Raw genomic sequence first — 16,376 nt, forward strand, 5'->3', positions numbered from 1 at the left:
GGCACACCAGGAGTCTGGTTTCTGGGAACCAAGCTGTGTGTGATATCAGCACAGCTCTTTTTTTTTTTATCCTGCTTGGCTCTTTTGCCCCTAAGGGCATCTGGTCTTTTTTTTTGGCCTTGGACACATCCATGGGAGAAGAGTCTTCTCTTTCCTGGTCCAAGTGAGGTGGTATGGGTTCTGGAGTTAAATTCTGAGGTGACCCAGATCCCGGAGATATTAAACAGCCAGGGTCCCAGGCCTCTGGGGCCTGTGAGGGACTGTGCTGCCACCAAAAGCATCTTGCAGGATCAAGCCTGGGATTTGGAATCACTGTGTCTACTCACAGGACGATATTTCTACATCACAGTGACATTCCCTGTGTGTTGGCTGGGTGTTCTGTCCTCAGTGCTTGGGAACTCCTATGAGAAAATATTGTTCTCTCTCTTCCCTGGATGATGATATGGCTTGTTGCTCTTATCATTCTAATTGATAACAATTATGGATTAACCCTAGATATTTGCCTTGATCACCCAGGAGGTACTAAGTCCACTGCTATTCCAAACCCATTCCTACAACTGAGTGGGGCTCAGGCCAGCACTTTCCCATCATGAGCAAGCTGGCCCCATGCTGTTGCCAAAGACCAAGAGTAGTGGGATAGAGTTATTTGAAATCCTGCCTAACAGGACCTACTTCTTTTGCTTGTTTTAGCTTTCTGGTTCTGAAAAAAAGAAAGAGGAGGAAGCCATTGTTTTGAGTTCAGTGCTTCAAAGTACACCTGCTTGAGGACATATGCCTTAATGACTGTGGTGGTTATTTTTAGTCCAAATGTGGCCTCCAGCTTGTTGTGCCCTTCCCCTGCCATGTCAGGTGCTAGTCGGCTTGGAGATGACCCTAGTCTCCAGTGGGGGGCTCTCCAGCTGCTGCAGAAAACAGAGGGGTCACAGCGTGGTTCTCAGTGGCATTTTTTCCGGGGCAGCTGTGCCCTCACAGCAGGGCCTGCTTGGTTCTGCAGGGAAGCTCTGAAGCCAGATGGCTGCCTCGTCAGGGGACCTGGACCAGCGTCAGCCTAGCAGGAGGGAGGCAGAGCATGATATGAGGAAATCAGGAGAGACCCTTCTTGGAAGGACTGGACGCAGCAGCCCACACCATGTCAATGCACCTCTAGAAAGGAAATTGTGATCCATCTTTCACAAGTGGCAGCCTCTTTAAGAGGAGGTCACCCCCAGGATCCAGGGACACTGCCATTCTCCAGGCCTCATGGTTCAGTTCCTTTGGGTCATTTATTCCCTCTGCCAGACACCCAACTGCTACTGCAGGGCATGATGCTCTCACAGGATAAAGCCACTCTGGGCAGATGCCACTTCATCCCATTGTTGGATTGGATGGATGTTGGGAGGAGAAAAACAAAACAAAACAAAACACCAAAACCACCCTTCCCACGCCAGGCCTGCAGAAGTTTGGCCTTGAATGGACCCAGCTACGCTGGTCAGGCATCCCACATTCCCTGGCGGCCCCTTCTCCCTCCTGGTCACTGTCTACTGGTGACTCACCTCTGGTTCCCAGGAATGTTGTTATTTTAGCCCCAGTTTTATTAAGACTGTGCCCAGATTCCCTACAAATTGACAATTAAGCAACACAGTGGCCCCCAGAGAAAGCATGAAAAATAAAAAATAGAGGGCCAGAGGCGGATGTTCTCCTATTCTGCAGACCCCGGGCTCCTTCCGCAGCAGAGCTGCCTGGGAGAAGAGACTGGCGCGTGGAACCAACTTGGTGCTCCCTTGGAGGCTTGGCCCCAGCCTCCTCCAGGCAGCCTGCCCATGGGGAGGTGCGCCCTTGGCCTCCCGCCCCGAGGGGCCCTAGGGGGCTGGGCTGTCTGGAGCGAGGCTGTGCTGGAGTGGGGGTGCCCCTGATATCTGTAAACCCCAGTCGGGCGCCGCCCTCCGCCCGCGCTCAGAGTCCATAGCATGTCTCTGGGGCGGGTGATAAGGCCCCTCTGAGCGCGCGGCCCGCAGGGTGCAGCCACCCTGCCCCCGCAGAGGCTGCGGTCTTCCCGCGGCTGGCCGCAGCTGTTCCTCCACGGGACCGACTGACCGTCGGCGGGATCCTGTTTTGGGATCAGCATGATGGGCTTCTGCAAAGTGAGTACTGAGCGGCTGCTCAAAGCGGGCAGGGAGTGATGCTAGGAAAGGTGGGGGACTGAGAAGCCCTGGGTAGGACGAGGGGGTGTGCAGCTTTGCCGCCTGCAAGGGGAGGGAGAGGGTGCCTGCGTCTACCCACCCAGAAAACCACCTCCTGAGCTCATCTTTGGAATAACTTCAGCTCTCATGCGCTCTGGCTCTGTCTCTGAATGTAGTGGCAGGTGGCCTCTGCCGGACTCAATTAATTCAGTTCATATTTTTTACAGCCAGAGATTTGCTGTCAAATTGAGTTCCACCTACCTGGGTCTCTTGAATTGTTCTCTCTGCATTAAGGGTTGGGCAGGATGAGTTAGGGATCATAATCCAAATCCATGAAATTCTAGAAGCTTTCCTTTGACTCTCCTGAGCAGTGTATTTTGTAGATGTGTCATGGGACCTGTACCCCGGGGGAGTATAAAGAGGCACCTGAGAGTGGGCTGTCCTGCCAGGGTGCCCTGTCACCCTTTTGATGGGGGGCTTGCTTGTCTCCCTAAGACTCACAAAGAGCAGTCACATAGTGGTCATATTTTCTTCCTTCTTGAAATGATAAACTTTGGGTTTATGTTGTTAATTAAAGGGAGAGAAGTCTAAGAAGGAAGAAGGGGAGAAATGCCAGTATAGATTTTGGAGATAGGGTGTGATGAACATTTTTAAGGATAACAGAGCATTACAGGGGGTTACCCTTGCCATCCCCAGTTCTCCCTGAGAATATAGGATGTACCCTTGCCCAGCAGCTCTGCTGTGTAGTGTTTTCCAGTGGGCTGTTGATGGACTTGGAGTTCAGAGCTGGATATCAGGCCATATGCTCAGAGCATGAATGAAAGGGATTCTGGTGGCCAAGGAGGAGATCCACTCTTTTATGTGTCTAACCGTTGCCAGGTGCAGGGAAACAATATTAATTTCTTTTCCTAAGTATGGAAGCTTCTGTGGAGAAATCTAGGGACTCCCACTGTGGTCCCACTAGTAGCACGTACCAGGTTAAGTTTATCCAGGTCTTTCCCTTTTGCTGCACCATGCTAGAACCTACGTTCTAGAGATCCTCATAGGGCCTGCTCTTAACAGACCACAGGAAGAAGAGAGGTTAAGAAGAGCAGGTCAACTGTCCTCAGGCCCAAATACAAGTCTTGTGTTTTGCAGGAATAAGGAATCTCCCTTGAACAGAATGTGTAAAATGAGTGGTATGCTTTCACTGACCTAATACCCTGAGAGAGCCGCTTTTCTCTGTGTCTCAGTTTCTTTGCCTGGGAATAGGGTATGCTATGAATCTGAAGTGTGGCAGGTTATAAGTGCATTTGGAAAGGAAAGAAAAGACTTCAGAGTTGGTCATTGTAACCAGAGTCAATAAATTCAGCTGGTCCCTGACTTTAGGAATCAGATATAATTAGCTTTTCAGCCCAGGTTGCCACCCCTCAGCTAGTTCAAAATGGTTTGGCCAGAGTCTGAACAACCAGCTGACTTCTTTTGAAATTAATCTAAGTGAGACATATTTAGAAAGGCAGGGTTTTTTGTAATTCTTGCCAAAAAAATATGAGAAAAAGATAAGAGGGCTCTCCAAAGGTAAAGTAACTGAAAGCCTTTGTCCTCAAGGCTTTCATAAATGTTTGTTGAACACCTTTCAACAAACATTTATCAAGTGACATTCGAAGTCCTGTGTGGCATTGTGACAAAAGAGTGAGCCACACAGACTAAGATCCAGCCCTCATGGAGCTTATGTTCCCATAGGTGAAGGAAAAAGTGAAAAATGAAGTAAATGAGTAAATTACACATCTACCAAAAGACTGGGGGTGTAGCTTAGTGGTAGAACACTTGCCTAGCATGAAAGAGAGAATTGGGTTCAGTCCTAGCACCGCACACACATGCATGTGCGTGTGCGCGCGCACACACACACACACACACACACCAGGTAATAAGTACTGTGGGGAGTGAGTAGCAGGCAAGAGGAATAAGAAGGTTGGAGAGGTCTACAAGTTAATAGTGTGTTCAGAAGAAGCCTTAGTGAGGGGCTATTGAGCAAAGACTTAAAGAAGGTAAGGGCTAGAGCTATGCCGCAATCAGGAGGAAGACGCAGAGGAAGCAATACATGCAAAGGTCCTGGGGAAGGCATGTATTGTGGAAATAACCAAGAAACTAGTGTTGCTGGAACAGAATGAGGAAGGAGGAGCTGGAGAAGGTGAGGTCACAGAAGTAGCAGGGAGAAGACACTGGAGCAGAGGCATGGGTACAGAAAATAAAGGATTTTATACATCATTGTGAGGATTTTATTTTTACCTTGAGACAGGAGGCTTTAGGCGGTTTTAGTATGAGACAAATAAAAACCAGTATGATTTGAATTCTACCTGTGCCTGCCACTTCCTGACACCTTTGAAACCAAATCAATCCACACTGCTCTCACTGAATTCTAGTGCAATTGTTCTCAACTTTTTTTTTTCTCCCTCTGGAATAGCAGGGCTGGTTGTTAACGTAGTTATGCATGGTATTTCCATGGTTATAATCTGGTGGTGTATTGATACACCTCTTCTCCTTTACACTCTCAAAATGTAATGAGAAAATAAGTGGGGCCACAGGTGCTCCTTATGTTAAAAAAAATCACCATCAATAAAATTAAAAAGGAGACAGAAGTCACCATCAAAACACAATTAGTATGCAGTATGGTAATTTGTAATCACACAGCTGCTAATGATCCCTGGTCTTCTTTGAACCCTGGTGTGGGTGAAGCAGATGAGCGTTGAGGAATGCTAGCTGTCAAGAACGCTCATTGGGCATAAGCACGTGAGAGTGGAGCTGCTAGAGGGGAACCTCAAATTTGCTCTGATGTAAAAAGGAGCAAGGTCTTCCTTCCCTTTGACACTTTTTCTTTTCTTTTCTTTTGTAGAGCTAGGGATTGGACCCAGGGCTGCAACCAAAGCACTATTTGAGAAAGGGCAATCTCACCCTGTCACCCTCTGTTTTAAATCTTCTTCACGGTGTTGTGAGGACAGGGTCCAGTCTCCTTCATCTGGCAGTTTTAGTCCTGGTTCTGTCATCTTTCCAGCCTTGCTTCATACTCAGTCTTTCCAGGATCATGGCTTCAGGCACACTGTTAGCTCCCTTGGCGGGGTGCCTGTAGACATTTTTATATTATATTTATAGGCTTCACATGGGTGAGATTTGTGCTATTATCCATTATTACATCCTTGACATTTACTGTAGTGTCCAGCATGTAGTAGGTGCTCATTAAATATTGGTGACACTAACAAATGAACAATAAAATTGCTTGCAAAACACCTCATGACTGATTACTCTTTGCCAGTCTGGTTGCAAACCTGCAATTGAAAGCGATCGCTCTAACGGTTTGCATAGAAGATTTTTTACTTTGCTCTTGGGATTTAAAAAAAATAATCCTAAGATAATTTTTTCTGAACTCTCATTGCACCTTACGGGAACCTTCCTGAGGCCCTTCTCATTTTCCACACCTTTACATTTATTTACTTCTATGTCAGCTCTCCTACGGGCTTAGGGTGGGAGGAGGGCAGCACCCACACCTGACTCATCTTTGAGTCACTTCCTCTTATTTTCCCCCAGCATCCCCTGAAGTCTTGAATGTGGGATGGAAAAAATATATTTGTTAGATGAATTGATTTAAAACCATGAATGGGTGTGAGCTCTTGTTTTCCTTTCACTTGCCCAAATTGTGAGCATCGACTGCTAGGAATATGTTGGTTGGGCTATTAATTTGGAAAGCAATTCTCTAGGCAGGCCCTGTGCAGAAGCAGGTGGTCGTAGCCTAATGGCCCAAGGTCCCAGCTAGCTTGATATTCCAGTTTCTAAGGCACCCCTGATCTGGACTCCAGCCCTGGTGAACCTGCTCTGGGCAAGTGCAAAGCTTGTCATCATTCTCAGGCAGGCACTGACAACCAATTAGAAGTCGAGTGAGAAGTGGAATTGCCTTTTCCCCTCACCTCCCGCTCACCCTTGACCACCATCCTCCCTTTGTGGCTCACTATCAGAGTAGAGGCTGATTTATCTCCTGAATTTAGTGTCCCAGCACAGGAAGGAAAACACATTAAGGGAGGAAGCGGTCCCATTGCTAGTGGGCCTGACCAACCAGCTGCTAAAACCTATTAGCGAGCAGTGGTAGGAGGTACAGGAATGGAAACAGCGTGTGTTGCCTGAAGACAAAACTTGTTTATGGACAAAGTAGTAAAAACAGAACAAGCAAGCAGCCCTTGCCCCCAGCTCCTCTGGACCCAGTTGTCTTTGGAAGGTAGTGGGAAAATTCTCTAACCCTCCCGGGGGAGGGGGGGAAGGGGTGATATTAGTCAGAAAACTGTCCTGCTCTCTCCAAAAGTGGGACAAGAGGCAATATTTTGGAAGAAAGAGCACCTGGTTTCAATTTCCTTTGGAAAGCCTATCAAAGCTGGAAATAAGCTGGCTTTGGTCTAGCTGTTCTCCTTAGTTCCCTGGTGGCCGAGCTGTTGATCATGGGTGATGAAGGTTTTCGAACAATGGAACAGATTCCAGCTCCTCAGAAAACCCATTAGCAGCTGAGCAGGCTGCCTCCGGGAGCTGGGATGAGCTGGGGTGGGTCTTGGTGTGTGTTTGTGGTTCCTTTTTGCTCCAGAAGGAGGAAATGACTGGGGACCATTTATCCAACATCTGTGGAACATGTCAGATCTGTCCTGAGTCCCAACGTTTCTGTCTCCATGATGTAATTTGAAAGTGCCAGCCGAATGTCCAAGTCCTGGAACACCTTAGCCACCTATCTGCCATGAAGCCCACATGTCCATCACTGGAGATTCTTCCTTAAAGGGGGCTTATCTCTAAAAATTTTCCATTAATTGCATACATTGACATCTTTCTAAGAGGATCTTGAGTTATACAGATGCAAGGGACTAATTCTTACTGGGATTTTTAGAGGATTAAGTTAACAGTGAGGAGTGGAGTTCAGGGCAGGTTCATGAACAGATAGGGAAGAGCAGGTGCTAGGACCAGGGTCAAGGGCAGGAACAGCTCGCTTCCCTACATGGGACAGCCACACTGGAATTCATATTTCTTCCTAAACATTCATTTATCCTGAGTTATTGGGTCCCTAATGGTCTGGTCAGCCATGATATAGAACACACAATTTGATGGGGGATGGGTGAACTTAAAATGGAAAGAGGGGTCAGTGGCAGGAGTTCTGTGGATGACGAATGCTCTTCACATGTGCATGGCATCCAGGTGACCATGGGGTCAACCCAGGAATCAGCTAGACTTCTTGGCCTGAATTCCCTGGGGCTTTACTCCTTTCCCCCACCACTAGCCTTTCAAATGCTGTGCATGGAATGCTATTGTTTTACAATATAACAAGAACTGCACTTTCTTTACAGCCTTCATCTTAATGTGGTATTGAAACTACCTCGTGAGATCTGTGTTATTATCCTTACTTTCCATTTGAGGAGAGGAAGATGAGCAGATAATCACCTGGCCCAAGTCTGGCAGCTGGGTCCAGCCTGTGTCTGTTTCCTTACACTCTCCAGACTGATACTCACTGGACATATTTTCTTCACTTCTCCTGAGCATGCTGAAACTATTGTTTTATATGCCTGTCTCTTCTGCCCCCCAGCCTTCAGTGTCTGGGGTGTATGGTGGTGTAGGTGGCCTTGCCCAAGCAGGATCTAAAGGCTGGTGTTTGAGTGCGGTAGTCCAGCAGCACAGCAGATGGTCCAGTCTGTGGGCTCTGCAGCCAGAACACTTAGTCACTTTCTAGAAGTTACCCTGGGGCCAGATGTATACTCCTCCATGCCTCCATCTGTCAGCTGGAGGCTATAGTGATTGCCTTAGTTTTGTTGGTAGAAATACATCAGATCGGTGCCTTCCATTTCAGGAATGTTAGTTATTATAACTTTTTGGGAGGGATCACAAGTTCTTCTCTGGATTAATAGTTTTACATACCTTTGATACAGGTCAACAGAATTTATTGAGTAGGAAACATCAATAAACAACATCAATAAATAACTCCCTGACCCACAGCAGTGGGAAATGCTCTATTAGTGGATTGAAACAAGTAGGGTGGAAGCCTAAAAGGAAGGAAAACTAATTATTCTGACCAAGAAACAGAGGAAAACTTCTTAGAGGAAGAGAACTCTGATTGGGTCTTGAGAATCAGCAGAATTTCACAAAACAGAGAAAGTACAATGGAAAGGGAACACGCGTCTGGCATGTTTTGTAAAGGTGCATGATCCAGGTCACTAGGGACAGAGGTGATGGAGAGCTTCAGGAGAAGAGGCTCAAGAGCTAGGCAGGGCTAGATTGTGAGTTTCTGAACATTAGCCTATAAGTTTTCAGGGAGCTGGCAAGGGTTTTTGAGTAGTAAAGTGTCAAGATCCAATTTGTACTTCAGAAGACGCCTTACTCTGGCTGGGACCACCGGAGGGAAAACCAGTTAGGAGAATATTGCCAGTCTACAAGTGAGAATTGATGTGGTCCAGAGTCAAGAGTAACGGGAGATGGTTAACTTTACTGGGAAGCTGCTAATGTCCCAGCCACGATGCTCTGTGATTAATTATCTCAACTCATTTAATATTTAAAACAATCACATATAGAGTCACTACCCACATTACAAATGAGGAAACTGAGTCTTATTGCAATTAGCAAGGTTGATAAGATAAGGTTAGTGTCTGAGGACATTAAGCAGCTGCTCATACTAGTGACCAATGGTCTCGAATCTAGCCCCAGTCACTTGAGTTTTTGAAAATATTTTTCATTGTGACTCCCTCGGTCCTTTGGTCTTCTTTTGTGTTCTTGTTCATCAGTGTTCTCTGGTCAGTGAATTCTGTTCCATTAAGAAAATCTAAATGTCCAATCAGTTAGAGCCAGGGTCCTGGTAAGTGTGCAATCAGAGAAACAGGAGGGGAAATAATCTTGAAGAATATGTCATCAAGACTGGGAAAGGCCTGATGAATCATTCATGCTCATAGCCGGGAGCATCACATTTGTTACAAATTGCTGATTCAACAACATCAGAATAGAAAATGAGTCTCATTGCCTGATGTCAATGCTAGCCTATTTGATAGCAGCTGCTGGGATGTTGTTTTGATAAAGATTCTGAAGCCACTTTTAGGCTTATTGGGCCAGAGCATTGTGGCAACTGAGCCACCTCCACTGGGGGTACCAGATGGGGCGGCATTGGTGTCTTGGCAGACTTGTCATTTCTGGGCCATTATTATTTTTCCTTTTCTTCTTTGAGTTCTCCTTAATCAAATAAGCCATGTTCTGACTGCTGTTTATTTGGGAGATATCCTGCCTTTCCAGGATGTCTGATGCTAACTCACATCATGCTTTCTGTGTTGATTTGGTGGTTTACCACCTAAAAGATAATGTTATATCAAAGATTCCCATTTCCTCACCTCTCCCAGCTACCACCATCAGGTTGAGGATGAGGATTAACTAGAGCTCAGAGTACCAGGGCCTCTATTCTGTCTGAGGCCTGTGCAGGTACAAAGTCCAGCTCATTCTCTCATACTGAAGCCATCACTTCTCATTGTCAAATGCGTGGGAATTGCCATTCAGGATCATCAGCTGGCATGGAACTTTCCAATCCAACTTCTTCAGGCTTCTGATAGAATCACCAGCGGACCATACCCCTCCCCTCCAGTCTGGGCCTGACTCTTCCTCCCTGTTTCTCTGCCCCAATTTGAATGCTGCCCCCACTTTGGATCAGAGCAGGCACCACCCCCAGCTTTCCCGGCCTTTCACCTCTCCTCAGCCTCTGGTCCTCTTCAGGGCAGTGGCCTCCATCAGCAGCTGGCTAACCCATCACTGCTTTGAGATGTCTTGTGCAATAAATAAATACATGTAGAGTTTTTAAAAAATGAATGACCAATAAACTGAACTTGACTTTGTGTGAAATGTGTGGAAATGTGTCGGGGTTGTTGCCCTGAGTGGTTCATTAAGTAGGACTTGTTCTCCCCCCCCACCTTTCTTCTTCCCTTTATGGAATCCCCCATGGAAAGAGCCTTTTATTAGAACAGCAATCTTTCTCAGATTTGGTTTCAAAAAAACATCTGCAGATGGAATGATGAACTAAGTTGGGAGGTTTCAATTTTTAGTCTCCATCTAGACTGTCTTCCAGTGGAATTTTGAAATATCACTTCATTTTCAATGTCCTTGTTTCTCTATGTGAAAAACAGTGATCCACAGAGGGGTCCAGTGTTCAGCACTGAGCAGTGTTCACAGATTGTTCTGGATTTACCTGGTGCAAAGTGGTATCTAGATGATCTAGAACTGGGATAGCTGTATGGAGCCCCTTCTCCCTGCTCCACTCATTTGCATCATGGCCATTGGGCACTTCATCTCTAGCTTTTTTGAATAAATGGGATGTAAATTTAGAGCAAGTGGTGACCACGGCAGCCTCAACTTGTTGCTTAGGGTCTTGGTTTTGTTTGTTGGCAACTAAGTTTGTTTGTTTAGTGGTAAGGGTGCATCCTGCTCAGGGACATTACTGATAACTGTGAAGTAGGTGGGGCCTGTCTTAATGGTCCCCAGTTCAGTGAGTCTCCTCTCCAGGCAGTTCTTTCGGGGCTCAGGGACAACATTCAGGGCTGTCTGAGATGCTCCTCTTGTCCTGCCTATCACTCGCTGGGGGAGTCCCTGTTCCTGATGCCCTGTCCTGACTTGTTTCCCTTACTGTTCCTTTAGCGTCTTGCTCTGTGGCATTTTTAGAGCTGATAAGCAATCACTGAAAACCCCAGATGGGTAAGGCTTCAGGAAGACGCAGATAGAAAGTATCCTGGTGGCTCTTAAAGTGCTTAGAACCTGCAAGGGGTGATGAGGCAGGGACCGAAACAACAATAGTCCAGAATGAAGAAGGGATCTGCCACAAGGGACAACATGCTTTAGAGAGTCAGAGGAGGGTGAGACTGTTGCCAGTTGAGGCAATCAAGGGAAGTCCCAGGTAGAGAGCAGCATCAAGTTAGTTCTGAGAGACAGGTCTGGTGCAGACTTGTGAGAGTAGAGGGGAATCCGAGGAGACAACAGCAGGAGAACCCAGAGCAGGCCAGGCATTTCAGAGCAGTTCAACGCTTGGGAAGAGAAGAGGCTGTGATGGGGCAGGAATTTGGCTGGAAAGTGGAAGTGCAAGGGCCAAGGTGTTTGAAGAACCTGAGAGCAGCGAGGAGCAGTGGAGGGCTCTGGGCCTAAGGATCCTGGCTATGGGTCAGATGTTGAATCTGGCCCAGTATGAGCTGAACGGAGGGGAGCCCAGGGGAAGAGAAGTCAGGCAGGAGGGAGATGCCAAATGGTCCAGGGGAGAGTCATGGATAATTGAGTCTTAGGTATTAGCAGTTAAAACAGAAAGCAGTTGTTCAAGTGAGCAAGAAAAGTGAGGAGACCTGAGCCAGGCCCCGTTCTAAGCTCTACACAGGTGTGAACTTCTGGGATTATAGGCATGCACAACCGCGCTTGGCCAGAGCCAGGCTGGAAGATGCCAGCATTGCTCTTCCGGGGTCATACAGGGCATTTCACCTGGAAGTCCTGGAAGCCTACATGCCAAATGCTGACTCCAAAGGTGAGAGAGTTTGGTCCTGCAGAAGGGTGTGGCATGACAGGGCCTGCTTTGGGGCTTTTCATATCACCTACTCTGCCCATTCCTTCCACAAACCCTTATGGGATCCACAGGGCTGTCCTCTTTATTCCAAAAACCAAAACCAAAACCACCTCAATACCTATGTAAGTTAAAACAAACAGAAAACAGCTATATGATGGTGCACACTGGTAATCCCAGTGACTCAGGAGGCTGAGGCAGGAGGATCAAAAGTTCAAGACCAGACTCAGCAGCTTAGCAAGTCCCTAAGCAACTTAGTGAAACTCTGCATCAAAATGAAAAAAATAAAAAGGGCTGGAGATGCGGCTCAGCACCCCAGGGTTCAATCCCCAGTACTAAAACAGAAAAAAAAAAAGCTGCATTACAGCATGTTTATTTACTTTGCAAAAGTTTCACCATGGGGTTTCTTTAAGGAGTTAGCTCCCAAGTGCATGTGAAAAAATATCGTACATAAAAATTTTTGTGGGAGGCACAAAAATGCCTCAACAGAATAGATCCAGATACACTCCATGCTAAAAGGATCTGAAAATGTTTCCAGTTCTCAGCCTGCTTCTCATGTGTGTCAGTGGATTTAATGACAGACATCCATCATCCAAAAAATATCCTTGTGGTAGGTGGCAGTTTTGGATTGCATTACGGGTCCTACTGAAGAGATGCAATTTTATTATGCTTAAGTTCACATGCACAAATTAGAAAAATTAAGGCCTTTATTAATTATATCCCAAAAGGATGCTTTGCTTTAAGAAGGAATCTATAAAATACAAGTTAGCTATTATGTAAGTTCTTTATTTTTATGTTGTTAATTCCTGGGCGCCAGAAAAGCTGGGGGCTGCAGGTGTGGATGGGGGTAGGGTGAAAAAGGGAGGTAGAGGAATATACTGAAGGGTTATAAGACTTCACCAGTTGGAGGACAGTCAGAGTGAAGGTGACCAGCCTCCCCCAAAGCAGGAGGCAAATAAAGATTTATTATTAATTACATTTGAGAAACATTAGCTTAAATGCTATTAATCAGGGCTGGGCTTGTAGCTCAGCGGTAAAGCACTTGCCCAGCATGCATGAGGCCCTGGGTTCGATCCCCAGCACCACATAAAAAAACTAAATAAACAAAATAAAGGTACTCTGTCTATCTACAACTAAAAATATTTTAAAAAAATAAAATAAATGCTATTAATCAGATTTCTCCACAATCACTCCGAGCTTTAAAAAGCTTTTTCATTTTGAGACTCTAAAGACAGGACAGGGTTCACATTTTCCACATACACTGTCCTGCACATCTTTTGTGCTGGAGTAGGTGACATTGCCCAGGACTAGTATTCCTGGGAACACACTTTGGGAAACACGATGTCAGGTTCTTTTGCAAAGACTATGTTCAGCTTTTGATTTTAGAGAGACTTTGATCATTGGAACATCATGTAGGCAGAGGGTAGTCAGCAAGGGAAAAGGTCTGGAACCATGGCTGGGAGAAATTTGAAGGAACAGAAGAGAAATAAGATTCAAGAGGCTGAAGAAAAGTCCCCAATTGTACCAGGTTGTCACCAGCAAAAGCAGAGACTTACCCTGGTGTGTTCCAAGACAAGGGCCAGAGAAAGGGGTCGGTAGAAGTCACAGGAAAGCAGATGTTGACTGTAGGTAAGAAAGAACTTTCCAGCAAATTGGATTCTTCAATGGGGAGAGTCCTGTCAAGCATTTGAAAAGAGGAACAGGTACATGGACCAGGAATAGGATTCTTCAAAATGATCCCCTTTAATGACTTGATTATCAGATAGAAAAGTTCAAGAGGAAATAGGGTTTGATTAACAAAAACTTCATGTGCTACATTCAATCAGGTACACTTTTGTTTGCTAAGGACTGACTTATCCAAATGTTGTCAATTTTTTTTTCCTCCTGTGCTTGTGGGGTTTTGATAGTTTGCATGGTTGGTTTAACAGCTCTCAGTGGAAATGAGAAAAATCATTCAATCAGGTGAAATGGATTTGGAATGATCAAAGAAGCTTTTTTCAGTGTGGATATTTTAGAAATGCGTATTTGATTTGGATACAGTAGTTAGAAATCTTGGGACTTTCTGATCAGCTGGTGCCTAATGATCAAGTCAATGAAATGCTTGAAATTTTATAAGCTAAGTCAGATAGAATCTTTCTTCTCATTTGGGATCCAAATTTGTACGTTGTTTGCTTAGATTTGTGTAGGTGATTAGAGCGGTTCTATCTCCAAATGTGTAAGATGAAATAAAAATCAATTTATGCAATTTAGTTGATTTTGATTCAGATAAAATGCTTAGAGCTTGATTCACCAGGAATCTGAGATCACCTGAGATGGTTCTTAACAGGCCATCCCTGTCCCTCCTGAGTTTTAGGGAAATACCTGCCAGCAGGGAGAGCCTTACAGATGTTCAGGGGACAGGCCTGCTGGATGCAGGACCGAGTGACATAATGTTCTCACTGGGAAATAAAATCTCATTTTGCAGAGGTGGAAACTGGGATAAGAAGGGTTCAGAGACTTGCTGGTTAGTGGGGCCTGTGATGGAATGACCGTGAGGGCCCTGAAAGATACCAGCTTTGCTCTCCCAGTTTGAAATACCTACCCAAGAAATGCCAGCCACATCCTCACCTGATAGAGGTGGGCTTCTCTACACTATGGCCCTGCATTTTGGCCTTGAGTGTTTGCAGGTTTGGTCAAGTAGTTCTCTATGGAAATGCACAGTTCTTTCTTTCATTGGAAAATCCAGTAGTGAGGGTGGACTTTCCCAAAATAAGTTGGGTGCAGGGGAGAGGGGTTAATGTCTGAGCTTAGAGGGTACATGGGGAAGGGCAGGGCTCCTTGCTGAAAGGCTCCTGAGGCCCTGAGGCTGGTGCTGGTGAGTGCTGAGGGCTCGTGGAGTAGTTACTGAGCTCCTAAGTATTTAAAATCCAAAGTATTTAAATCCTTGGGTTTACATAGCTCCATTCCCAATTTGACAGAGTAGTTTCTTACCACTCTGACCCTGGTGCTAACATGGACCTTAGCTCTGTCATCAGCCATGTCCCCACAGCCCCCACTTTATTTGTTCTTACCCCCAGCACTTGTTCTCACCTCCCAGTCCTGGATTCTGGAAAGGACCCTGACACTGACATCTGTTCCTACCCCGTTTGGCCTTCAGGACCCTCTGCCTTCCCTTCTCAGGCCTGAGGGGCTCCAAACTGGAGCAGGATTTGTGTCCTCACCTTGTTCCTTTGGTTCTTAGTCTCTGTGTCCTCAGTTCAGTTTCCACCCATTCAGGTCAGGGACAGGGGCCATCTGTGCAGACTCTAGGAGTGTCATGGACTGTGCTGGACCAGGAGACAGAAGCCTTGGTCTCTGGTGCCACCTTTTCCATGAACTCGACATTTGTTTGAGTGGGCAATGACTCTGTTTTTTCCTCGGCAGAGGCCAGGTGCAGAGGGTGGGGGTGGGCATAGACAGGAAAGTGGGGAGGTAGGGAAAGCTGAGATCTGCACTGCACTTTGGGCTCAGAAGCTGGACAGGGGGTCCTCAAAGTGCTTCCATGTCTGGGATCCTTGGGATGTGGTGCCCAAACAACCAGTGCCTTGCACAACTCTGCTGGGTCAGGGGAATGGCTTCATATGGCACCCTGCCTAAGAGAGTCACTTGGAATTGCCTGACATGGTGGCCTTTCCAATTAGGGAAGGGCTGCTAGGCAGGGAGTCCTGGCAGGTAGGTGCATGGTCCAGAGCTTGCCGACATTCTAGGAAACTGCAGAGGGCAGGGGAAGATTGAGGCTGCTGAAGAGACTTTGGGGGTACACAGACCTCAGGTGAACTCCCCTCCCATCATTTTGATTGCCTCTCTGCTACCTTCCAAATGGAGTCCCCAATTAAGACAGAAAATGGCAATATTTTTTTCCAGAGAGGGAGGCTTTCCAGAAATGTAGAACAGAGCATGAACATTTCTCTTTTGCACTTCTGGTTAGGGATTTCACCTGCTTTCTAGTGAGATGAGATTAGAAGCTCAATGCCAAAACCACACACTCTTTTTCTTTTCTTTTTTTTTTTTTCGGTAGTGTTTCTCTCCCCACTGCCATCTGCCTATATCCCCTTTAAGTAATTTGTCTAGTAAACTATAAATACATTTGCCCATGGAAAGGACAGTGAGTCTAACAGCTGTCTATCCTCCTCACCAACCTTCCCCACCCCCAGCCTCAGCCTCCAGAGCCTAACCCTCTAACCTACTCTTGGTTTCACTGATCACACACACACACACACACACACACACGTATGTAGACACACATTCCTTTCAAGTGGGTGGGTCTGAAAAACTACTGGAGCTATTCAGGCCTCAGACTGGGGAAAACCATCACCCTGTGGGTCCAAGAAGCATCAGCCCATTTTGGTGGGGAGGGGCGGGGGACAAATCTACTAAGAGGAGAGTCTAATCCCCTCCCTTCCCTGGGCGGGATGTAGGAGGATGTCTCATTCCCTGGAGGAGAGGAAAATGAGCTGGATGCTGTAATAATGAGTCACTGGGGTTAACTCAACAAACTCCTACAGGCCTTTGAAAAATGTTAATGCTATTTATGAATTCAATGGGAGTCTAAGAGGAAATAATTGAAAGTTATTGGTTAAAAATTCAGAGGAGGTAAACTTGGGTCTCCTATCTGCTAGGATCAGCTGGACACACTC

General features: G+C 46.2%; 1 protein-coding gene across 7 annotated transcripts in view; it reads left to right on the top strand.

Moving 5' to 3' along the window:
* Ank1 (ankyrin 1) overlaps positions 1–16,376 on the top strand; it is a 202,792-nt gene that overhangs the window by 77,733 nt on the left and 108,683 nt on the right. Inside the window, exon 1 of one of the 7 annotated variants that reach the window (XM_058578916.1) lies at positions 1,990–2,120. The exons of the other annotated variants lie outside the window; for them this stretch is intronic. Coding sequence (XP_058434899.1) covers positions 2,103–2,120 — 18 coding nt within the window. The 5' untranslated portion in view covers positions 1,990–2,102. Of the gene's footprint in view, positions 1–1,989; positions 2,121–16,376 lie in introns of those variants that run through there. 7 annotated transcript variants of the gene reach the window in all.

Source organism: Marmota monax, unplaced genomic scaffold (genome assembly GCF_021218885.2).
Source record: "Marmota monax isolate L192 unplaced genomic scaffold, Marmota_monax_Labrador192_F-V1.1 WCK01_AAM20220418_F8-fsc00252, whole genome shotgun sequence".
NCBI classification, from domain to species: domain Eukaryota; kingdom Metazoa; phylum Chordata; class Mammalia; order Rodentia; family Sciuridae; genus Marmota; species Marmota monax.